This window comes from Eublepharis macularius, chromosome 19 (assembly GCF_028583425.1).
Source record: "Eublepharis macularius isolate TG4126 chromosome 19, MPM_Emac_v1.0, whole genome shotgun sequence".
Taxonomy (NCBI): domain Eukaryota; kingdom Metazoa; phylum Chordata; class Lepidosauria; order Squamata; family Eublepharidae; genus Eublepharis; species Eublepharis macularius.
This window is the reverse complement of record NC_072808.1, coordinates 19727835-19752632: the sequence shown is the minus strand read 5'-3', so window position 1 is coordinate 19752632 and position 24798 is coordinate 19727835. Positions and strand designations below refer to the sequence as shown.

The following is a 24798-nucleotide window of genomic DNA, read 5'->3' as shown; positions in this document are numbered from 1 at the left end:
AGCTTCCAGCCACAATAGAGATGGGCGCGAACCAGGCTGGTTCGCGGTTCGCGAACCAGTGGTTCATCAGAGTCCATTTCTGACGAACCACCATGAACTTTAGGTTGGTTCTTTTTTGGTTTGTAACTGTAGACAGCCTGGCACCGATCGACCAGTTTCCTAGGCAAAAGGTGATGGACTTCCTGCAGATCTTCTGCTGACCCGGAAGTGACGATTTACTGACCTGGATGTGACGTTTTCATGAAACAAAAGAACTGGTTCGTGAACAGGGGCGGGTTCGTGGAAGTTCATGGTCCATGAAATGCGATGAACCACGAACCACATGGTTGTTCCCCCCCCACTTGTTCATGCCCATCTCTAAGCCATAGGGATTTCTTGCTGAAGCTCTGTCTAGGAGGGTGCTCTCTCTCTCTCTCTCTCTCTCTCTCTCTCTCTCTCCCTATGTGCAGTCTGCTTTCTTTCAACAGTTCCCTTCTAAGCCTCAAATCTCTTTTTCAGTTCAGACACCCTGGCTTGGGTCAAAGTCCTGGAAACCAAAGGGTGGTGGGGGCTAGTGATCTTCCCAACAGTTAAGGCAGCCTCCTCTTCTAGGAAACCTGGCGTTGCTTTGAAGGGTGTTGCAGCTGATTGGGTGCTGGAGCCTCTGGGCGTTGGAGGATCAGCCTCCGGGAGGGGGGTGGCTGGAAAGGGAGCAAAGGTATGGCCCATTCCAGACTGCACTCCAGCCTCCACTGCTGTGCAGAATGCTGTTTCATTTTCACGAAGAGTGGAAGCCTCAGTATTGGCGCTGTGGGTCCTTGCAACCTGGGACAGCTCTGGATCAGAAGTAGCCCTTGCCCTCTCCTCTTCCTCCTCTAAGGGAATTGCTGCCTTCTCCTGGTCAAGGCTGTCCTGTGTCTTGTTGGGATCATGGCCCCAGAGACCGTTGCCTCCGGACACAGCTGTGGTAGATGGTAGCAAAGAACCTTGCATATTCTCTTGCTCAAGGGAGGTCAGGGGCATGGTGTCCTCAAGTGAAGAGTTCTCATCCTGCTCCTCAGACAGAGTTTCATGGAGGGTCTCCTCACTGGGCCTCAGCTGCAATAGACAAGGGGAGTCAGTTAGGGGTTCCCCCCCTTTCATTTGCAGCAACAATAGTGTTGCAGCTGCACACACCTTTAAGGGTGGCCTACATCCTGACCTTGCAGGGCTTACCTTAGTATAGAAGTTCCCCTCCTCTAGGCTGGAGAAGTCCAAGCTGCGTGTTCCATAGAGAGGCCGTCCCGCTTGGCTTGGTTCCAAGAAGCTTAGTGTCTCAAAGATTTCTCCTAAGAGATCAAGCCCACCTGGATCCAGGAATCCTGGCTGCAAATCTTCACCTCCAAGAGTGAAGGTATCATGCTCCAAAGGGGACTTTGGAAGAGCTGTGCTGGAAGAGTGGGAATACATGTAAGAGAACCAAGTACATTTCCATTTGGATACAGAAAAATACTGGTCCAGAGGAGTTAGTCTGTAGTTGCAAAATAGTAAAGAGTCCAGTAGCACCTTTAAGACTACGCTTTCGAGAGCCACAGCTCTCTTCATCAGATGCATGAAGGGTATGAAGAAACTGGCCAGAGACTTTTGCAACTGATTTGCATTTACATGACCCTCCCTCCCGGCACCCTCTCCCCCCTCTCCTCACCACCTTATATATCTGGTCAGTTTCTCCATACCCTCCATGCATCTGATGAAGAGAGAGGTGGCTCTCAAAAGCTTATGCTACAATAAAGTTGGTTAGTCTTAAAGGTGCTATTGGACTCTTTACTATTTTACAAAAATATTGATATTTGGAACAGCATCAGCACAAGAGTCCATAAAATATCCTAGGAAGAGTGCATGTTGACAAGCACAGCTTCCATCCCCCTGCCCTCCACATTATCTCTGGCTCCTGTCTACAAGTTCTTTACAAAGAAAGCAGGGAAATGGACCTAAATTATTGCTGTATACTTTATTGCTTTATACTTTTATTGAAACAGAAAATGCTTCAAGCAGAAAGTGAACGTGAGTGACACCTGAGTCCATTACCTTATTCGTTTACTTCATTCATAGCCTGCCTTTCTCACTGAGAGCTAAACTACAAGAGATGAATTACACGAGGGCATGCATGTGAACGGAGTTACAATGTTAGCCGGGAATCCGAGTTTTAAAAGATCAGAAGGTTTTGCTAATTTCTTCTCGCTGCAGAGCTGCAAAGATAGCTGCTCAGGGGGTTTGTTTATTTCCTCTTTGCCTCCTAAAAGGGGAGGTGAAACTGACAGAGCCTTCTGGAGGCAAAGAGGAAATTAACAAATCCTCTGAGGAGCGATCTTCTGGCTCTGTAGAGAGGGGAAATTGACAGAGCCTTCTGACCTATCTTTTAAAATTCAGCTTCCCGGAAAACATTGCACTCCCCTCATGTTCATGTTCTCGTGTAATTTGTCTCTTGTAGTTTAGCCCTGAGACTCAAGGCAGAGTAGAAAATATAAAAACAATGCCGTTGTTCAGTCCGTGTGAGCAATGCAACAGGACTGTGGTGGTAGAAAGTGCTGTTAAGTCATATAGCTGAATTACAGCAACCCCTGCTGGGATTTTCAAGGCAAGAGACTAACAGAGGTGGTTTGCATTGTCTGCATAGCAACCCTGGACTTCCTTGGAAGTCCCAATTACTAACCAAGGCCAACTCTTAGAATTGCAGTACTCCTGGTGTGGGTGTGGGATCCCCTGCTCCCACCCTCTGCCACCTGCCACCACTCACCTGGCCGGCAGGGGGGGAAGGCAGGGGAACAGGCCTCCCGGGTGCACTCCTGGGGCAGCACAACAACACCATTTCTGGGAGTTCTCCTATGCTTCATATGGAGCCTGTTTGGGCCCCCAGTAGGCTGAATTGGGCCTGTTTGGGACCCAAATCAGTCCAGTGCAAAGTGTGCGCATGCAAAGACAACAAAAAAGGTGAGTACTGGGTTCCCCCCACCACACGCACTGGGAGGGTAAAGGGACTGGGCAATCCTAGCAACTCTACTTAGCTTCTGAGAGCTGACAAGATAGAGCTTGCCTAGGTTATGCAGGTCAGGGTGCAAAAGGACTAGGATTATACAATTAGGAGGCAATGCAGACAACAGCAAAGATGACTATGGCATGCCGTGACACAACCGATGCAGAAAATGAATTACAAAAGGAGAAGACAAAAGCAAGACCAAACTGTGCAATAGACTCCAGTCCTCTACCCGTCTGAAAGTATCTTCCTGAATCATTCTTTTATACTACAGCCTTGTTCCATTTATTCAGATGCCCTCCTGAACAATTCTGTTTTACACATTTCAGAATCACAGAGTTGGAAGGGGCCATACAGACCTTCAACCCCCCTGCCCAGTGCAGGATCAGCCTAAAGCATCCCTGACAAATATTCATCCAGCCTCTTCTTGAAAACTGCCAGTGAGGGGAAGCTCACCACCTCCCTAGGCGGCTGATTCCACCTTTGAACTACACTGACCATGAAAAAGGTCTTCCTAATATCCAGCCAGTACCTTTCTGCATGTAATTTAAGCCCATTGCTTCGGGTCCTACCTTCTGCTGCCAACTGGAACAGCTCCTTGCCCTCCTCCAAATGACAGCCTTTCGAATACTTAAAGAGAGCAATCATGTCCCCCCTCAACCTCCTCTTCTCCAAACTAAACATTCCCACGGCCCTCAGCCTTTCCTCATAGGGCTCAGTCTCCAGACCCCTGATCATTCTTGTCGCTCTCCTCTGCACCCTCTCAATTTTGTCCACATCCTTTTTGAAGTGAGGCCTCCAGAACTTCACACAATACTCCAGGTGTGGCCTGACCAAGGCAGTATAGAGAGGGGCTATGACCTCCTGCAATTGTGATGCAATTTGTGGAACAACAGAAGTGTGGGAGCCTCTGGAGAGGGTAAATGAACACAAAAGAGGGTGGGGTCTGCATCTCTAACAGGAGTGCAGAACAGAAAATTTTAACGTGCAAACTTGTCTAAATTCCCCGAGATACGATTTGTTAATGAATTTCACTGAAGGCACAGAGGCTGAGCTCCTTAGTCATAGATCCAGAGGAGTTAGCCGTGTTAGCTCCTTAGTGAATCTGAAACTGTGAGATGCAGAGCAGGAGCCGCTTTCTCACCACACAAAATTATTGTCCCACTTCAGGATGTGCAAACTTAATCTGTCCTGCTCTTCATTCAGTGCTGAGGGCTGCTAGCTGGGTCTGGTTGGATCTGGTCTTAAGGGGTTTGCAGCTCTGGGGACTTTGTGCCCAGTTTATAAACTCCAGCTCCAACCTTCACTCCCATGATCATAAATAATATGCCTACATGCCTGTACGCTATGGGCAGCAATCCTAAAAACACGAGGGAGTTCCTCCAATCGACCTCAAGGTGAGTCATTGAATTCTAGAGTTGGAAGGGGCCTGACAGGCCACCCAGTCCTGTCCAATATAGGAACAGCATAAAGCGTCCCCGACAAGTATTCCTCCAGCTACTCCTTCAATGAGGGGGAACCCACCACATGCCCAGGCAGCCGATTCCACCGCTGAATTACTCTTAACATAAAGTTTTCCCTAACCTCTAGCCAGTACTTTCCCTCATGTAGTTTAAACCCATTGTTTCAAGTCGTATCCTCTGTTGCCAACAGGAACAGCTCCCTTCCCTCCTCTCAGTGACAACCTTTTAAACACTTAAAGAGAGCAATCATGCCTTCCCTCAACCTACTCTTCTGCAAACTGAACATTCACAGTTTCCTCAGAGCCAGGCTACAAGTGACGAATGACACTTGAACGGCAAGTGAACAGACTCGCGTGTATTCCTCCCTCTTCACTTGCGCTCCACTTGATCACAACGTGGGCCCTCAGTCCTTCCTTGCAGGGCTTGGTCTCCAGCCCCCAGATCATCCTAGTTGCTTTCCTCTGCACCCGTTCGTTTCTCCACATCTTTTTTGAAATGTGGCCTCCAGAACTGCACACAATACTCCAGGTGGGGCCTGAGCAACGCGGCATAGAGTGGGACTATGACGTCCTGTGATTTGGATGTTATGCCTGTGTCGATACACCCCAACATTGTGTTTGCCTTTTTTTCCTGCTTCATCACACTGACTGCTCATATTTAGCTTCTTTAATTTTGTGTGAACAGTTTTAAGATTGTGTTATACTGCAGGCAGTTGATAAGATAGCCTCTGTCTTCAGAAACTCAAATCATACTATTTTTTTAAAATCTAAGTCTGAGGAGCTTTAAACTTTAAAAAAGGTTTCAGAGTTTTAGAATATAATAATGGAAATCAAGTGTCAAGGAATGTATTTTTCTTTACCAAGGGACTTTGTTGTTTTCCCCACAAGAGACTACCACAGCTAACATGGAATTATCTCTCTTTTTTTAATTTAGCAAGGCACAATAAAAACCTTCACCTTTTAGAACAATGGGTAGGCAAATTCTTTAAGGGAATTCTGTTTTGTGCTTCCCAAGCATATTCGCAACTACTCAGTCTATGTAGAAAGCTCCAGTATAGCCCTATCTTGTGCCTGTATACTCAGGAGTAAGCTTCCTTTTGAGTTCAAGTAGGCATAGAATTGCAGCAAAATTTTGGCTCCATGTTAGTTAATTGGGGAGAGGAAGGTAACATTTAGACTTTCCATCCTAACCACCAAATTGTCTCAGGCCAAACTTGCCAATAAGATGTTATGGTCTGAGAAACAAAGTTGTAGTTGACTGACAGATAGCATCCAGGGACGACCTGTTTGCTTTGCACACCGTACCTTTGGGCCTGCAGTTCCGATGTACTGTTCTGTCTTTGTGGCCGTCGAGGACGAGACTGGAAAGGGAAAGAGAATGTGTTAGACAAACACTTTGACTTGTCTTTCAGGGACCCTTACACCTGTCCTCTTTGCCCTGTCCCATCTGTTATTCTTCTGAGGGTGGAAATACACTAAGTACCTAGGGATGTTCAAGTGCAGGATTGTATGTGTGGTCCTCAATTCACGTGCAGGCTGTTCTTGCTCAATGCACGGGAATGCTGCTTTCACAGGAGCTCCCTTTGTGGGACTGCATCTGCAAGTGACTCCAGAGGGCAGAGTGGCAATTCTGCTCTGTTTTTGCTGCAAGAACAAGTACTGTAGGTTTCTTTGACTTGCCAATTTGCATTTCTTCAAGGTGTGAGTAAGATCTGCATTTCAATGAATGGGTGTGGGGGAAACTGGGATTCTTTTAGCAGTTGAGGAGGGACTGATATTGAACGCATGAATGTATTCACGGGGAGAAAACTTAAGTGTCATTGTGCAATCAAGTGCATGGAAAGTTGAAGGGGGGACATGTGTAACAGGGTTCACTTGAGTGTCCCTAGGTACTTCGTAATGTGTATTTCCACCTTGGGGGAGACAATGCCTACACCTTTTCCCTCCATATGGAACTTGCACTGCTATATTCCCTACCCAAAGGGGAGGTGGATTGGACAGCCATTGGACACCAAGGTGAGGGCCACAGAATCACATAGAGACTCCAGAGACATCAGAGATGCCTTTGTACAAGCTCTCTTCCTTTGCGGTGCTTAGCATTGGAAATATCTTTACTACCAACACAAAGCAGTTTTTACCAGTCTTTACCAATCATATGGGGGAGCAGCTAGAGATTTCAAGCAGCGCATGTCTGCTAAGCGTTCTCAATGACCTACAATTCCCCCTGGATCCTTTACTGTGAGTCAGGACAGTCAAACAGGCATAAAATCTATAAACATTTGCAATGTTGATTCTGTATTGTTCTTTCCTTTCTCTCATGCGCATTACAACTTATTTCTAGCACAGATGTGATTCTTGCACTGATCTTTCCCCATATGGGATAAAAGACTCTGATCACAAGTGGACTATTCGTTGCAAGAGGCCTCCACAGATTTCACTCTGGGTTAAAGCTTGCCCAGAGGCTGCTGAGCTCTGCAGGGCTTACTTATGAGTAACTGCGTTTATGTACAAGTCATAGAAGATGTGGGGGCCCTAAAGTAGCTCATCGTTTGGGCTCTCTGCATAACCCATTCCTCAGCATCTTACAGATCCCCGTGCACAAATCAAGGTGGACGGCCGTGTTGGTCTGTCTGCTGCGGGAGAAAAGAGCAAGAGTCCAGTAGCACCTCCAAGACTAACAAAATTTGTGGTAGGGTGTGAGCTTTTGTGAGCCACGGCTCACTTCTTCAGTTAGACTGTCAGTAGTAGTAGAAAAGAGCAGTAGCACCTATAAAACTAACATAATTTGTGGTAGAGTATGAGCTTTCTTGAACCATAGCTCACTTCTTCAGATATAGCTAGAATGTGAGTCCAAGTGAGCTGTAACTCACAAAAGCTCATACCCCACCACAAATTTTGTTAGTCTTATAGCTGCTACTGGACTCTTGCTCTTTTCTACATGCACAAATATGACACACACGGGGCACGAAGACCACTCTTGTGCACAAGGTGGGGACTTTTTTTGCTTATATCCTTCTGCAGCCTTCATACAAGGCTAGCGCATGGCTTTTCAGGTAAGCCACCATTGCAGATGGAGACTCATAGCCCCACAGCTGCCCACTGAGTCCACCAGATGTTTACATTAGCACTCTGCAGACATGGACTCAGGGCAGTCTGCTCCCTGACAGGGTGTCCCTTTTTGCATTAACTTTCCCCCCCACCTCCAGTTCCTCTCTACCTTCCCAAAGTGCTGAGTGATGGGCAGCCGGCTTTGCAAGCTCTCAGACTGGCTGTTCCTGGTAGGCTGGATGGGGCTTGAGATCTGATCATAGTGCAGGGCACTGCCCTTGTGCTGTTCCTGGTCCATACTGGAGTCCTAGAGGAGGTTAGAATTATATTGAGCATCAGCTCTGTTCCCATTCAAAGAAAATGATACCCCTTTGTAGAAAACCTGGGATCTTGACTACCTCTGAGTCTCTCTACACGAGATGCCTTGGCATGTACCCATCAAGTGTAGGGAGATGCAATGTTAGCTGGGAAGAGTAGTCTAAAAAGACAGAGCCGGTGGAGATCATTCCCCAGAGGGTTTGTTAATTTCATCTCTGCTTCCTGGAAGGCTCTGTCAATTTCACCTCTCCAGTCTAAAACTGTGTGGGATGGCAACCAGAGGGCAGCGAGGAATGGAAATGGGCTGGAGGTGCCTTCCAGAGCCAGGCTTGGACCTAGAGAGGTTATAACGGGCTGAAGTTTCCCTTTTGGCATTTCACAGCCCCTTCACACAGCTCCAGTGTATAGCAAAGCCTTTGCCCTGCCACTGGCTCTGTCTTTTTAAACTACCCTTCCCGGCTAACATTGCGTCTCCCGACACGTGTTCTTCACATCTCATTTAGAGAGACTCTGTGACCAACCAGAAACTACCTTTAAGATGTATGCTTATTGAAGAGCAATGATATATACAACAGAAAATCATAATAGTCAGTGTGGTACATTTCCATACAAAGAGATGTAAAATATAGAAATGGTAGCTATTGGCTACGTATAATTTCAGATGTTTGATTCCAATTCTATGACAGGCAAAAAATTAGTCATGAGTATTTAACTTCTATAAATACACAGAAGGAGGAATAACCGAAATAAGCATTCCACATATATTGTTCATATACTATGACCCTGACAGGTGTGAACTTCTCTTTAGAAAGTGGTCCTAAAATTCTGAAGAATGTCCCTTACTGGAGGAGATGAAACACTGAAAAGCCTACACACAATGTACTTTGATGAGAATCACACTGAAACTCCAAGGAAGAATCAGGCTGAATGGCAGCGTTTTTAAAAGATGCATTTCAAGTCTTCTAGTTGGAAATGTACCAAGGTAACCACTGCCTATGTGGTTCTCACTTAACTGCGTTTCAGTGCATGTGTCTGTCTTTAGGAAGCTCTCTATTATTTTGCGCAGCAATTCAAATAGACTTCAGGAGCTGTAGATGGCATAGCACCAACAAGTTTGTGTCAGAGGGCAGTAGCAGCCAGCCAGTAGCATTAATAATTAATAATAATAATAACATTCGATTTATATACTGCCCTTCGGGACAACTTAACGCCTGCTCAGAGTGGTTTACAAAATATGTTATTATTATCCCCACAACACTCACCTTGGGTGGGGCTGAAAGAGCTCCTAGAAGCTGTGGCTGACCCAGCTGGCTTCAAGTGGAAGAGTGGGGAATCAAACCCAGTTCTCCAGATTAGAGTCCTGCTGCTCTTAACCACTACACCAAACTGGCTCTAAAGAGAGGCTGGATCTCCTCCACTGCACGATGAAGGATTCCTTTCGTAGTGCAATGCTAAAGCTGCCGACACTGGATGTTTCCCTTTAGAATTACAATCACTTAAAGAAGGGGTCTTCAGTATGGTACCTACGGGCACCATGGTGTCCACTGGCATGTTTCCTGGCCACCCATTTTCAAAAGGGGGGTGGGGCTAGCAGGGCGATTGTTTGGCCACTGGAGATCTGATCAGCTGTGCAGAATACAATATTTATGCTCTGGGACATGAGGAGTGGGAGAACTTGCTTTCCCAGTGCCTGGAGACTTGATTCGGATCAGGACCGGGGAGCTTCCCCCCTGCACGATGGTCCCAAACCCAAATGGCCCTGGTGTCACATTGCCTGCCCACTAGGGGCTGCCCATGCACTGATGGGGAGGAGCATCCTCTCATCAATCCTAGTGCACGTGCAGCACCCCCTGGGGCAAATCACACCCCCCCCCCCAAGAACTGGGGTCTCCAATGTGCCCAAGTGTTTTTAGAAAGTAGGCGGAGCCAAGTGGGAGTTTGCCCAGCAGGGGTTCTGATTGGCCACTGGAGATCTGATTGGCAGTGCAGATTTTTTAAAATGTTGCTTTGGCACAAGCACAAAGTTCTTAACTGTAAGTCCCTCTACACAAAACAACTTACACAGGGATGCTCAAATGACCTTTCTCTGTGGCCTTATATTCAGGTGCCCTCTGTCTCCCTAGCAGTGCATGTGTATCCACAATGGGAGAACAAGTGTAAGATCTTTCACCTGAGCATCCTCATGTACAAGACTCTCTTCATGAGACATCTTACACAATGATGCTCAAGTGTAAGGGGACGCAATGTTAGCTGGGAAGCGTCTATATGATCGAGTGGAGCGCAAGTGGGGCACAAGTGAACAGGGAGGAATACGTGTGAGTCTGTTCACTTGCCATTCAAGTGTAATTCGTCACTTCTGTCTTGGCCCCACGCCAGAATTTGCATGGTGCCCACTGGGTCAAAAAGGTTAGGGACTTAAGCATTTTAAGAAAAAATTCAGAAGGCGGGGGCAGTCCTCACCTTTTCCAGCAGGTGACTTCGCATATTCCTCAGCCCCATTTTGGCCTGGCCTTTAGCCTAGAGAGATACAGACAGGGAGTGAAGAGTTGGATGGTGCTCAAAGGAATCTTAAAGCTGACCATAGATTCACAATATGGATTTATATGATTTGCCGATCTTAATGCAAAAACTCAGTGATGGTAACCAAAAAAACAACAAGAGAGAATAAGAATTCAGGGCAAAGTTCTTCATCATTGAACTTTGAACCTAGGATGTCAAGTTACCAGTGAGGTATGGGCTGGGAACTAGGAATGGTCTGCTGGGGTAGGAGCAGAACAGGGTTGCCACCCTCCAGGTGGGGCTGGAGATCTTCAAGAATTACAATTACCAGACTACAGAGATCCATTCCCCTGGAGAAAATGGCTGCTTTGGAGGAGGTCTCTATGGCATGATACCCTGCTGAGGTCCCTCCCCTCCCCAAACTCTGCCCTCTCCAGGCTCCATCCCTAAATCCTCAGGAGTTTCCCAATTGAAGTTTGACAACCTTACTTGTAGGACATTCTTATAGTCCAAAACTCTGCTCAATGAACAAAGACCAAAGGTGGAGCATCCTTTAAGAGATGGCTGTCCATTTTCTGCTTGAAGACCTCCAAAAAAGGGAGAGCCCCACTGCAACACACTAGTACCACTGCTGAACCACTGTTAACATTATGAAATTTCTCCTACTGCTCAACCCCAAATATCCCCTCCTGTATCTTAAGCCCACGAGGTCCTGTCTTGCCCTGTAGAGTGGCAGAGGACAAATCCCTGCCCACTTCCATGCGGCAGTCCTTCCAGCCCCAATATAATGTGGTGGGTAGGAAGTGGCCTTGGCATAGGACAGATATTCAAGGCAAGGAGATGAAAAGGTCAGGGGGAAGGTCTTCCCCTTTGAGCTAAACTACAAGAGACGAATCACACAAGGATGCTCACATGAAGCGAGTCACAATATTAGCCGGGAAGCTGAGTTTTAAAAGACAATCGGAAGGCTTTGTCAATTTTCCCTCTCAACAGAGCCAGCAAAGATGGCTCCTCAGAGGATTTGTTAATTTCCTCCCCCCCTGCCAAAGGCTCTGTCAAAGAGGAAATAGACAAACTCTCTCAGGAGCAATCTTTGCGGCTCTGTAGAAAGGGGAAATTAACAGTCTTCCAATCTGTCTTTTAAAACTCAGCTTCCTGGCTAACATTGCAACTTCCTTCACGTGAGCATCTTTGTGTAATTCATCTCTTGTAGCTTAGTTCTCAGTTCACCCACTACAAGCTAGCACTTTAAGGGAGCCTCCACTTTTCTCTTTCTGTAGTACTGTTGCCATTCAACTGATTGTTTATTCTTGAAAATGTAGACAATGTTTCTTATATAATTATTAAATTCTTGGGATACTCTGAGCAGGACAGCATGCTTTCTCCATGGCCCAAAAAAGAACTAAAACACCAGAGCAGATCAATTCCTTCTGACTTTTATAATGCCTCTCTTCCCAGTAATAGACAATTTCTTCCCCATCACACTGTGGGGAAAGGATATCACTGCTGGGTCTAGCACTAAGGAGGAAGTCCACTTTTTCCCTTTCCCATTTAGCAGTACCCTAAAAACCAGGGTAGTGAGTATACATAAGAACACAAGAAGAGCCCTGTTGGGTCAGACCAGTGGTCAATCTAGTCCAACATCCTGTCTCACACAGTGGCCACCAGTTCCTCTGGAGGACCAACAAAAGGGCATAGAGGCTGAGAGCTAATCTACATGAGACGAATTACATGAGGATGCTCAAATGAAGGGAGATGTAATATTAGCCAGGAAGTGTAGTTTGAATTTCACCTCTCTCTACAGAGCCGGCAAAGATCGCTTCTGGGAGGGTTTGTTATTGATAGAGCCTTTGGGGAGACAAAGAGGAAATTAACAAACCCTCTGAGGTGCAATCTTTCCTGGCTCTGTAGAGAGAGGTGAAATTCAAACTACGCTTCCTGGCTAATATTGTGTCTCCATTCACTTGAGCTTCCTCGTGTAATTCATCTTGTGTAGTTTAGTTGTGAAACCTTCCCCTGATGTTACCTCCTGGCACTGGTTTTCAGAAGTTTACTGACTCTGAATACGGATGTTCCATTAGTTACCATAGTTTGTTGCCACTGATAAGACCAGGAACTTGTCTAGTCCCCTTTTAAAAGCCATCTATGCCTGTGGCCGTCACCATATTCTCGGGCAGCGCTTCTTCCTAAAACACTTTTTCTGCTTCTCCTTCCACTGATGGCCTTACAGGCAGGTTTGGGGTTTGTGCCTGGTGGAATAGAGATTTCCAACAGAACAACAAAGACTCTGTGTGGGAAGAGGCAGAGCTGGAAACAGCAGGTGAGACAGCTAAAGCCCCATCAGCCGCCTTGCCTGGCAGAGGAGCCCGGAGGCATCCGGAGGGGAGGGAAGCGAATGGTAAGTTTGCTGGAGCCCTGCGGTACTCCGCTCTCTCAGGGAGCTAGGAAGGGCTGGATGGGGGCTTCGTTTGGAGATACCTGCAAGGCCTCTGGATCATGCAGGGCTCCCCCCTCCAAACCTGGTGGGAGACAGAAAAAGAGCAAGGCCCAAGATGCATGGCCTTGCATCTGAGCAGCTCTCCCTCTTCCTTGGGGCATGATTTCAGATGGAAAGCGGGTGGTGGTGGGGAGGGGACTGTTGGCTGGCACATTCCAGTAGCCACAGACAATAATTGCTCAAGGACCTTACATATTGGTACACATTCCTGACCGCTGGGTTGGCCTTGTTTTTCACTGTACTGATCAGGGCTCCTCCGCCTTTCTGGGAAGAGAGAGAGAGAGAGAGAAGGTGACGCATCTGCGGTGAACAATCACTTTTGTTAAAATTCCAAAAGGTTCCGAAAGTTTCTTGCAAGTGTCATTAAGGCTTTTGGATGTTAATAACTGTGCTAACTCTGTAACCATCTGTAGCCATCCGATCTTTCAATTTTTAATTGTAAATATGTTTTGTATGTAGAAAGGTTTGTAAAAAATAAAAAAAATCTATTTTCCTAAAAAATAATCTATTTTCCATTCCCTACCATGGAGAACACAGAGTGGGTTTCACTTAAACACATGAGGCTGCCCCTTATACTCCACCAGATCCTTGGGGCATAAAGGTCAATACTGTCTACTCAGACTGGAAGCTGCTCTCCAGGACTTCCACATCTCCCACTATTTTTAACTGGAGATGCCGGAGATTGAACTTGGGACCTTCTGCATACAAAGCAGATACTCTGCCACGGAGCCAAGGTCCCTCCCCGAGCATCTTTAGATAGAAGGATTTAAGAGTTCCTTCCAATTGCTTCATTTGCATTGGGTTGTACCCTAATGCAGGTGGAAGAAGCAAGAAGGGAAATCTCCCCCAATTTTCCTCTAGGCTGCGGCCCTGGAGCCCTGGCTTTTTGCCATCAAGAATTCTCCTTCCTTCAACAATGCCTTTTCAGGAATCCCGGGAGGAGATTCCTGAAAAGGAGAAGTGGTGCGAAGATCCACTCCCACCAGCGAACCTGCAAGATATAACCCATTATTTTGTGGTGATCCTTACAGCAATCCTTCTGTGGTAACCAATGCCAGTGGGGTAAACCAAGTTAGTCTTTTGCAGCAGGCGCAAAGAAGAAAAACCATGGTGGTCTTAAGAAATAATAGATTGATTGTAGGAGATGCTCTCATTTACAGATATGCAGACATGCACCGTCTAACACAGGTCCCCTACGTGGTGCTTGTGGGCAACATGGTGCCTGCTGACACCTGTCCCAAAGCCTGCCAGATGTTTTTAGGTAGTGGGTGTGGCCAGATGGGGCTTCCCCCCAGCATGACTTCAAATTGGACACTGGAGAATTGATCAGCTATGCAGATTAAAATAAGGTTGTTTCAGGGGTAGCTGCCACATAGCATTTGTTTTATCCCCTCTGACTCCTATTTTCCTAGTCTATTTTTAAAATTACCTCTCCTGTCCCCTGTGCTGTGGGCTTCTTCTGTGTGTGTGCGTGCGCACGCGCGCGCGCATGCGCGCGTGCTTGCGTGCGTGCGCCTCCCATGACAGTTTTATTTCTGGTTGGCAGAGCCCCACACACAAAGTGGAGGTGATGAGGCTGCAAGAGGACAGGCAGGGGTGGGGCGAGCAGGAGCCGCCCACCCTGACAGCCACAGCAGGAGCAGCCAGCACCACGTGAGCTAGGCAGGAGGTGGCATGGCAGGCTGCCAGGCTAGCCAGCAAGATGGTGGCACTGCAGGCCCCCCAGGTTGGCTGCCCTGAAGGCAGAGATGGAGAGGATGGGATCACCCTCCCACCCCTCCGCAGGACGCACAGGTTTCCTGCTTTTTTAAAAAAAATTAAACAGTTTTATTGTAATCAAAGACATAAGATACAGATTGTAGTTGGTCATTTACAGAAAATTTTAGATTAAAAAACTTTACAATAAAGTGTAGTAAAATATAGCAGTTGCTTATGAGAGTCAAAAGGCGAATGAATACTATAATACACAACAACATACATAAAAACCCTGCTTGTTTAATAAGAATAATAATTTAGACAAAAAAATTCTGTACGCAAGCTGATTCATGTAAAAAAAAAAAAGGCTGGGAGGACCAGAAGGTATGCCACCGTCAAAGGCAATAGTTCCTCCAAGAAAAAGGGCCAAACTCTCACCTTCAGGTTCTTCACCCACAGCTGATAGGAATGCATGTTACCTGTGGAGGAAGAGTGCACAGGTGAGTTCCTTTGAAGGGCCTGGCTGCTCCATGTCTTTCTAGAATCCTCAGGGTGGCTGGCATACAAAGATATGTCATCTGCCAACTCTCTGGGTACCAGGGGTTTAGCATCCTGCAAGGAACTGGGCGCAGGAGGCAAAGGGCAGCTTCAAACACATTCATTATCTCCTTCTTGTAGGGAAAAGTGTGTGCAGACTGTCAGATATAATGATCATATGGGTATGTATTTAGTTTCATGTGTCTGCTTTCAGGGCCGGCCCACCCATTGAGGCTGGTGAGGTAGCCGCCTCTGTTGGAATAGGCGACTCAGCCTGCCTTTGGACACTGGGGGGTGCTGCATGCCTCTTTGAATGTAATGTATAAGTCTAGCAATCTGCCACTCTCTTGTCTAAGGTGGGAACGCCTACTGACTCCTCCTCTCTTGCCTCTGTGCTTCTTGGGAGTTTTCACACCTTCCCTCATGCTCTTCCAAGAGAAAGATGTAAAGCCACCATGCTCCTCATGGAGCCCTTCTCTTTGTCCACAAACCCTGCACCTACAGCCTCGCTGCCTATATTTTCAGGCCGTGGTATTAGCTTAGTGAATGTAACTCTATAGATAGGTTCTTTCCCTTGATATTACCAGAAGATATTGCTATGGAGAAATCTGCTACAATAAACTGTAAGTTCTATCTTTCTATGAATTTTGTCTGAGGATTAATTAATGCACGTTTGTGAGGGTTTAAACGCTTCTGACTAAATTACTCTGCTATATGTTACTCTGCTAAGTTACTAAACTAAAATATATAAAATACCATAAATCTCTAACAGGGTTATGGGCCCAGTCTTGAATAAGTTCCTCAGGGCCAAAGAAAAGCCCATAGCTGAATCTAGAAGTAAAGAGTTTCAAACTGCAAAGTTTTTTCCTTGACTGCTGGTCTAACAGCCAGGCAGAACAAAAGGACTTAATTAGCGCGTGAATGCCCTCACAGGCAACCTCACGAGGAACAAAGAAAGAAATTAGGTGAAAAGTCTAACAGCTTTTTCCCTACCCTCAAGCGTGCACAGAAAAAGCAGAGAAACCTCCTTTTTAAAACGTTTTGGCTAACGTGAGCCAGGAAACTAAAAGTTAAAGAGGGAAAAGTAAAGTTTTCTAGAGAAATACTTTGAAATTTCTTGAAAATGTCAGACCAGTTACTACAAATTGATTTATTCAGACAGCTATTTTCGAATAAAATGGAAGATAATGGAGATGTGAATGCTCATATTGAATCTTTGTTGAATCAAATAGATAAACTAGCTACTGTTGGTCAGATTCTAGATGAAGATTTGAAAATTGCTCTGGTTTTAAGCTCACTACCAAAGAGTTATTCCAGTTTAGCAAAGTCTCTTACTGAAAAAAGGGCTACATTGGAGGAAGTGCTAGATCAGATACGATCACAGTACAATGAACAGAGATCTTATCCTCAAGAAAAGAAATGCAAGACTGACTCATGTTACATGGTCAGAGAGGTCAGACCCAGAGGGGCAGGACCTAGGCAAATTGATTACTGGCAAAGAGCCAATCCTAGAGAAAGGCAGACTCCTCCCTTCTGCCACAAATGCAATAAGCCCGGTCACCTCCAGAGGGAGTGTTTTAGCAACAGGAGCTACAGCCACAAGGGCAGAAACAATTATGCTGCTGCGAGCAGGAAGCCACAGGCAGAGAGAAACAGAGAAGATTTTTCAAAAGCAAGAGCTAGTAATTTTAGAGATTTTCCTCAAACAAGGGCTGATAGTAATTATCATGTGTCTCATATTGCTCGAATAAATGATAGCCCACAGTGCCCTTGGGTCCTCGACAGTGGCGCCTCAGCGCACATGGTATCAGATATTAATCTGTTTTATGAATTAGATACCAGTGCATCTAAGAATGTTATGATGGCTAACGGGACGAATGTGGAAATTAGTGGGAAAGGCTCCATTATGCTTCATAGCAATAATGATTTCTCTAAAAAGATAATTAAAGTAGAAGAAGTTTTATACATTCCTGATTTAAAGGCAAACCTACTAAGCGTACCTGTACTATCACAAAAAGGATTTTCTATACACTTTGAGAATAACAAATGTACAGTTTCTCGCGAAGGAGAGATATATTCCACAGGTAGTCTCAGAAATGGAGTCTTTGAACTGGACTGCCAAGGAGAAAAGGCCTACAGGGCAACAACAGCTACCACAAAAGGAGAACCAATTGAACTTTGGCATAGAAGATTTGCACATCGCGATATGCAAGCCATAAAGGAGCTGCAGTCTAAGGACTTGGTAACAGGTATTAATATAAGTGCATGTGGCAATGATGATGAATTATGTGTTTGTTGTATAAAGGGAAAGGCAACTCGACCTTCAATTCCCAAACAAAGCCAAAGGTGCTCAAGGCAACCACTTGAACTAATCCATACTGATTTATGTGGTCCTATTAAACCAGCATCAACAGGAAATAACCTTTATATATTGTCTTTCATTGATGACTTCTCGAGATATACAGTGTGCTATTTGCTGAAAGAAAAATCGCAGACTGAGCAGAAACTGCGTGATTATGTTTCCATGGTGTCTAACAAGTTCAACAGGAAACCTCAAGCCTTTCAAAGCGACAATGGCGGTGAGTACGTTTCCCATGCCACACAGAGATTTCTCAGGGAAAATGGAATCCAACATAGATTCACTGTTCCCTATAACCCCGAACAGAATGGGGTCGCCGAGCGCAAAAATCGTTCTATCATGAATATGGTCAGATGTATGTTAATAGATTCAGGACTTCCCTACAGACACTGGGGAGAAGCGGCCATGACTGCAATCTACTTACAAAACAGATTGCCCACTAAAGCTACAAACAAAACTCCTTATGAGTTATGGCATAATAGGAAGCCAAGCATAGAACATCTTAGAGTATTTGGATGCAAAGCATATGCGCATATACCAGAGGAAAAGAGATCTAAACTAGAACCCAGAGCCTTAGAAGGCATCTTTGTAGGATATGCTCCAGGATGTAAGGGATATAGGATTTTTAACCCAGAAACTAACAGTGTTACTACAAGCAGAGTTGTGCAATTTGATGAGCGACATAGGAGCAACCAGAATGCTGCTACACGTGACCCTTCAGAGGGAGAGAATGATGACAGCCAGCTGCTGTTGTATCGGCCAGATGTCATCGCTACGCAAATGCGACCAGATATCCAACCCGGTGATGAGGCAATGGGTGCAGCCACTGAGCAGATGCAACCAGAAGCCCGACCAGGTGAGAGAATAAAGGCGGAAATTCCCAGGCCAGTAGATGTGCCTGAGGAGCCAGAGCCCGCTGCGGAGGCAGAGGTGACTCAGGACCTTAGGCGCTCTCAGCGCGTCAACAGAGGAGTTCCAGCCGAGAGACTGACCTACCTTGCAAGGTCGTCGCCACCACAAGAACCAACTTCATGGGCCGAAGTTCAACAAATGCCTGAACCAGAAGCAAAGAAATGGAAGGAAGCAGCACAAGAAGAAATAGATGCTCTGCACAAGAACAAAACATGGACTCTCACAAAACTACCTAAGGGTAAGAATGTTATTGGATGTAAATGGGTTTTTAAAGCTAAGAAAAATGAGAATGGTGCAGTTGAGAGATACAAAGCTAGATTAGTAGCCAAAGGATATTCTCAGATTTATGGAACTGATTATGATCAAACTTTTGCACCAGTTGTAAAATATTCCACAATCAGGATGCTTTTAAGCATAGCAGCTTCTAGAAACATGCAAACAGAACACCTGGATATAAAGACTGCATTTTTACATGGTGAAATTGAGGAAGAATTATATATGAGTCAACCTCCAGGGTTCATAGATGAACAGAACAAACACTTAGTATGCAAACTTCAGAAAGGACTTTATGGTCTTAAGCAAGCTGCCAAATCTTGGAATGATAAACTGACCAAAATGTTACTTGATCTAGATTTTAAACGAGGCAAAGCTGACCTCTGTCTTTACAGTAGATACAAGAATGAGAGATGGACTTTTATTTTGTCTTATGTTGATGATCTTATCCTTTGTTATGAAAATTCAAGTGATTGTACTGAAATTATATCTCATCTAAACAAGGAAGTTGAAGTGAAACGCTTGGGCAATGCTAATTTTTATTTGGGGATCCAGATCGAGAGAGAACCAGATGGCAGTTACCTTCTCAGCCAAAGACAAAAGATACTAGAACTACTGGAAAGTTTTGGACTAGAAAATGCCAATCCAATGCCTACACCAATGGAAGTAGGTTTTCTGAAAGAAAAGGAACCAAATGAGCCTCTACCAGAGAACAACGGGTACAGAACTGCCATAGGCAAGCTTCTTTACCTAGCAATGACAACAAGACCTGACATTGCAACAGCTGTAGGTATTCTATCCAGGAGGGTAAGTAAACCCACTGTGAATGATTGGACCGGAGTAAAAAGAGTAATGAGATATTTAAAGGGTACTGCAGATTCTAAACTAAGGCTGCCAGCTAGTAAAAATCCCACACTATTGGGATATGCTGATGCAGATTGGGCTAAAGATAATTCAGACTGGAAATCCACTACTGGTTATGTGTTTTTCTATGGGAATGGACCTGTAACTTGGGCCAGTCGTAAACAAGAAATTGTGGCCCTTTCATCCACTGAAGCAGAACTTGTGTCAGCTTCAGAAGCATGCAAAGATTTACAAATGCTTTTGATGTTACTTAAAGATTTTGGCATTATAGAACCTTTACCAGTTAACATGCTAGAAGATAACCAGAGTTGTATAGCCCTTTCTCTTTTAGAAGGAAATACTCCGCGCACAAGACATATTGGGACACGACAGCAGTTCGTGAAGGAACTTCAAGCACAAGGAATTGTGAAGCTGCACTACTGTCCCACTGAAGAAATGACAGCGGACATCTTTACCAAGCCGCTGCCCAGAGACAAGTACCAAGGTCTACGAAGTGACCTGAACGTTGTGAATGCTGACGACATTCTGAGTCGAGAGGGAGTGTTGGAATAGGCGACTCAGCCTGCCTTTGGACACTGGGGGCGCTGCATGTCTCTTTGAATGTAATGTATAAGTCTAGCAATCTGCCACTCTCTTGTCTAAGGTGGGAACGCCTACTGACTCCTCCTCTCTTGCCTCTGTGCTTCTTGGGAGTTTTCACACCTTCCCTCATGCTCTTCCAAGAGAAAGATGTAAAGCCACCATGCTCCTCATGGAGCCCTTCTCTTTGTCCACAAACCCTGCACCTACAGCCTCGCTGCCTATATTTTCAGGCCGTGGTATTAGCTTAGTGAATGTAACTCTATAGATAGGTTCTTTCCCTTGATATTACCAGAAGATATTGCTATGGAGAAATCTGCTACAATAAACTGTAAGTTCTATCTTTCTATGAATTTTGTCTGAGGATTAATTAATGCACGTTTGTGAGGGTTTAAACGCTTCTGACTAAATTACTCTGCTATATGTTACTCTGCTAAGTTACTAAACTAAAATATATAAAATACCATAAATCTCTAACAGCCTCAGGGCGCTAAGGCGCCGGAGGGGCACTGGCCTGGGGGCAGGCGTGCACACCACAGAGCTGCCGCCGCCACCACCAGCCAGGAGTGCATGATGATGGTGGCAGTGTGGGGCAGCTGAGCGGGCAGCCTCCTGTTCAGTTGCTCTGCGGGCCAGGCGCAGCCAGCAGCCAGGGTGGTTGGCTGCACCTGGCCTGCACATCAACTGAATAGGAGGGCTGGAAGGCCCCCCATGCGCGTACCCAGCCCCAGCATGATGATGTCACACACAGTGATGTCATCATGCAGTCTGGTGCACGCGCACATGCGTACACACACACACACACACACAGAGGCAGCCCTTAAGCTGCCTCAGGTGCCGGCAACGCTGGAGCCGGCCCTGTCTGCTTTGGCTGGTTGCACCTTCCCAGTAATCCACGTTCCGTTGGAAGCTTTGTCTTGTATGGAAATGCCTTCTGTGCAGAAAAGGTATAAGATTACTCAGTGAGGGCTGGGTGCATAATCCCCCTTGTAGGCCTTACTTCCAGATCTGGGACAAAATGTTTAATGCTATCATTCTTTCAAGATTTTGAAGACCAGGAATCCAAGATTTATTCATCTCTTGAAGCTGAAAATGACAAAATTCTGCCAATTTGTGCCAGATCACCTCCTCTGTGTTGCTGCATTGGAAAGTCTCTAAGAATGTATCCATGTGACCCTTCTTTCCTGGAAGTTACACCACTGGAACACTCCTCTGTTGCTTAGAATCCTGCCGGAATGGTTCCAAAATCCAGAACGGTTCCTTATTTCTCCCCCCACCCTTCCTTTCAGGTCTCTTTCTCTTTGGAGTTTAAGCAAGTTTTGGAGCTTCTGTTCCGATTTGGGATTGAACTGACCTGGCATTATTATATCACCTCGTTTGTGGTTTGTGACTCAGCAGGTTACAGTAAGGAATTCTGCACCTCTCCATTGCCTACTTTTCTGCCATTATCTGCTCATCTGTCCTCAAAGGCTGCTTCAGACCAACATCTAAAGAAGGGCTGAGATGTCGGCCACAGCCAGACCACGAGTGTTCTCCGTGGCGGAACTGCCTTCCTGAATATGTCAGGAAGACACTCACCTTGCGGAAACTATTCAGGAGGGCTTTTGGAACAGATATCTAACTTTGCCCTAAATGCTACACAGCTGGCAACTAGTTGGTGTTGATTTCTGGGCAAGATGGTGGCCGTTAAAGTATTTCAAATAAATAAATAAATAAATCATACACTTAAGAACACATTTGCATCAACGGCACACAACTTGCTTTGTTTATGCATTCTTAATGCATCATAATGCCTAACAGCAGCAGCAGCAACGATTTATACACCACCTTTCAGGACAACATAATGCCTACTTAGAGCCATTTACAAAACCTGTTATTTTTATCCTCAATCACCCTGTGAAGTGGGTGGGGCTGAGAGAGCTCTGAGAGAGCTGTGACTGACCCAAAGTCACCCAGCTGGCTTCAAGCGGAGGAGTGGGGAATCAAACCCGGCTCTCCAGATGAGAGTCCTGCCACTCTTAACCACTAATAATATTATAATAAGGTTGAGCATTCCATTCCCCCACAAGGGCTTGTATGCATGTTTTATGTGTTTAAAATATTGACCAGGGAGTAACGTGCAGCTGAGCTCAAGCATTTCAAGAGTAGTTGTGGAAAGTTTTTCTTCTTCTTCGAAGTGCATACAGGAAGGGGTACTGAGGATGCCATGTGACCCTGGGAGGGATCCAATTTGTTGTGAGTCTTGTGTTCAACAGCCTTTGTGTATCCATGTTACAAGTTAACAGAAAAACAGAAAAGGTTGAGTTACCTGGGGACAAGCTTCTGCTTATCTCCTGCTCAAAGAGGTCACTGAAGTCCTCTCCAGCATTGAGTTTCTCCAACCGGTCATCGATGAACTGGGAAAGGTTGAGGATGGGAACAAGAACATCGGAGGATGAATGTCTGCAAGTGCAGTCACGCATGTGCAGTCCTTGTTTATTTATTTATTTTTTATTAGATTTTTAGTCTGCTCCTCAGAGCGGAGCACAACATAATAATATATATAAAGATAAAAACAATGGTAGTAATTACATTATGTTAAAAACCATCAAAGTACAGCACACACAGTGCACCCCCATTCTCTAAATATCAGGGCCCGTGGGGCAGAGTGGCCACCTATTTGATGACAACCTAAACTGGGAGGGCATGTGTCTCCCCACCCACCCCCCACTAGCAGGAGGCCTGTTGGAGAAACTGCCCCCCTCAACCCCCATAACCCTGCTGGAACATCTCTGTCTTACAAGCCTGGTGGAATGACAACAAGTCCCGCTGGGATCAGGTCTTCATAGAGAGTTCCACCTGGTGGAACCGAAAACCCCCTGGCCCTGGTTGAGGTAAGGCTAGGGATCGCCAGCAGCTGTTTCTCTGCTGACTGGAGCATTCTCTGGGGAACACCGGGTCAGAGACGTTTAGTGGGGACATAAAGGGCTACAGAATTAAGCCACTTTGGGCATCTCAAGCAAGGAGATGTCAGAAGGCATCACGCAATCCAGCCCCAGGGAGCGATGCAGAGCATCTTCCTTGCTCTCTGTTCTGTGCCTCCAGTTATTCCTGCCCTTTGCTTGTGGCTCTCTATGGCCTGGGGATGGCGGCAACTGAATATGCCATATGTGTGAGCTGATGCGACTTTGGGGGTTCGGCTGGATGGGAATTCTTCCATCCCTGTTCACTCGAAGGCCTGCTTAAAACACCCCCTGGAGGCACGAGCCTTTACCTGCTTGAAGAGCTGCAAATGCACTGCCCGCTGCAGAAAGGTCTGCGTGGAGCTGGATCCGTGCTTCAGAAAGCTCTCTTGACAGAAGGAGATGGGCTGACCCTGAAGGCAGAGAGAGAAAGGCGGTTGCCGATGAAGACACACAAAGCTGCCTTATACTGAATTAGGGTTGCCAGCTCCAAGCTGGGAAATTCCTGGAGATTTTGGGGGGGGGGGTGAAACCTGGAGAAGGCAGGGTTTGGGGAGGGAAGGGACCTCAGCATGATATAAAATACAATTGTATTGTATTGCGTTGTAATTTATTGTATTTTATGATGATGTGAGCTGCCCTGAGCCCATTTCTGGAGAGGACAGGATATAAATCAAATAAATAAATAAATGCCATAGAATCCACCCTCCAAAGCAGCCATTTTCTCCAGGTGAACTGACCTCTGTGGCCTGGAGATCAGTTGTATTTCCAGGAGACCTCCAGCCACCACCTGGAGGCTGGCAACCCTATACTGAACCAGACCTTTGGGCCATTAAAATCTGTGATCTACTCAGACAGCGGCTTTCCAGGGACTCGGGCAGAGGTTCTTCACATCACCTTCTGCCAGATTTATAACTGGAGAAGCCTGGGCCGATTCCAGATGACTAACCTTAAGGCATTTCATGCCGCCCTCTTCCGGATCGCGACGGGGAAAATGCGAAATATCGCGTTTCCTCGTGCAAGTTTTGCACGTCGTCGCGCAAAACTCGCGCGAGGAAACGCGGTATTTCGCATTTTCCCCGTCACAATCCAGAAGAGGGCGGCATGAAACGCCTTAAGGCTAGTCATCTGGAATTGGCTGGTGTTGAACTTGGGGCCTTCTGCACACCAGGAAGGCATTCCGCCACCAAACCACAGACCCTCCCCAATGGCGGTGAGTAAAGACAGAGACAGACAGACAGACAGAGGCCTTGAGGCACTATAGAGACGGTTCCAGGGTTGTCGTGCTGGTCCAGAGAAAAAACTAAAAGCAAAATCTGTGTCATACTTTTTAAAGCAGTAACAAAAAAAAGCGTGGAAGCTTTTGAGTTCTCTTCATCAGGCTGGATGTTAAAAGGGGGTATTGGTGGGGGGAGATGTTTCAGGCCACAATCTGAGACAATACCCAAGCAACACCATGCGAAGGCCACCAGGAGGAGAACAAGAGCACACTTACTGGCAAGGGGCAAGGGGTTGTCAACTCCAGGTTGGGAGATCCCTGGAGATTTGGGGGTGGAGCCTGCGGAGCACAGATTTTGGGGGGAGGAACCTTAGCAGAGATCTGATGCCATACAGTCCACCCATGGAAGCTGCCATATTCTCTAGGTCAAGATGGGGGACCGTGTTAGTCGGTCCATAGAAGTGGAAAAGAGCAAGAGTCCAGTAGCACCTCTAAGACTAACAAAATCGGTGGTAGGGTATGAGCTTTCATGAGTCACAGCTCACTTCTTCAGATACAGCTAGAATGTAAGTCCATCTGTCCTTATATTTTGGAGAGTGGAG

The 24798-nt window shown here is 46.1% G+C and overlaps 1 protein-coding gene across 1 annotated transcript in view; it reads right to left on the bottom strand.

Annotated features, from left to right (window-relative positions):
• Nucleotides 1-70: 70 nt before the first annotated feature.
• The window catches only part of DENND1C (DENN domain containing 1C), a 70902-nt gene continuing 46174 nt past the window's right edge, over nt 71-24798 (bottom strand). The window contains exons 15-23 of the mRNA XM_055003219.1: nt 23289-23390; nt 22344-22431; nt 14950-14990; nt 13009-13080; nt 10281-10337; nt 7672-7809; nt 5760-5815; nt 1195-1408; nt 71-1077 (exon numbers count right to left, since the gene is read on the bottom strand). Of these exons, the coding sequence (XP_054859194.1) occupies nt 475-1077; nt 1195-1408; nt 5760-5815; nt 7672-7809; nt 10281-10337; nt 13009-13080; nt 14950-14990; nt 22344-22431; nt 23289-23390 (1371 nt within the window). The 3' untranslated portion in view covers nt 71-474. The remainder of the gene's footprint in view (nt 1078-1194; nt 1409-5759; nt 5816-7671; nt 7810-10280; nt 10338-13008; nt 13081-14949; nt 14991-22343; nt 22432-23288; nt 23391-24798) is intronic.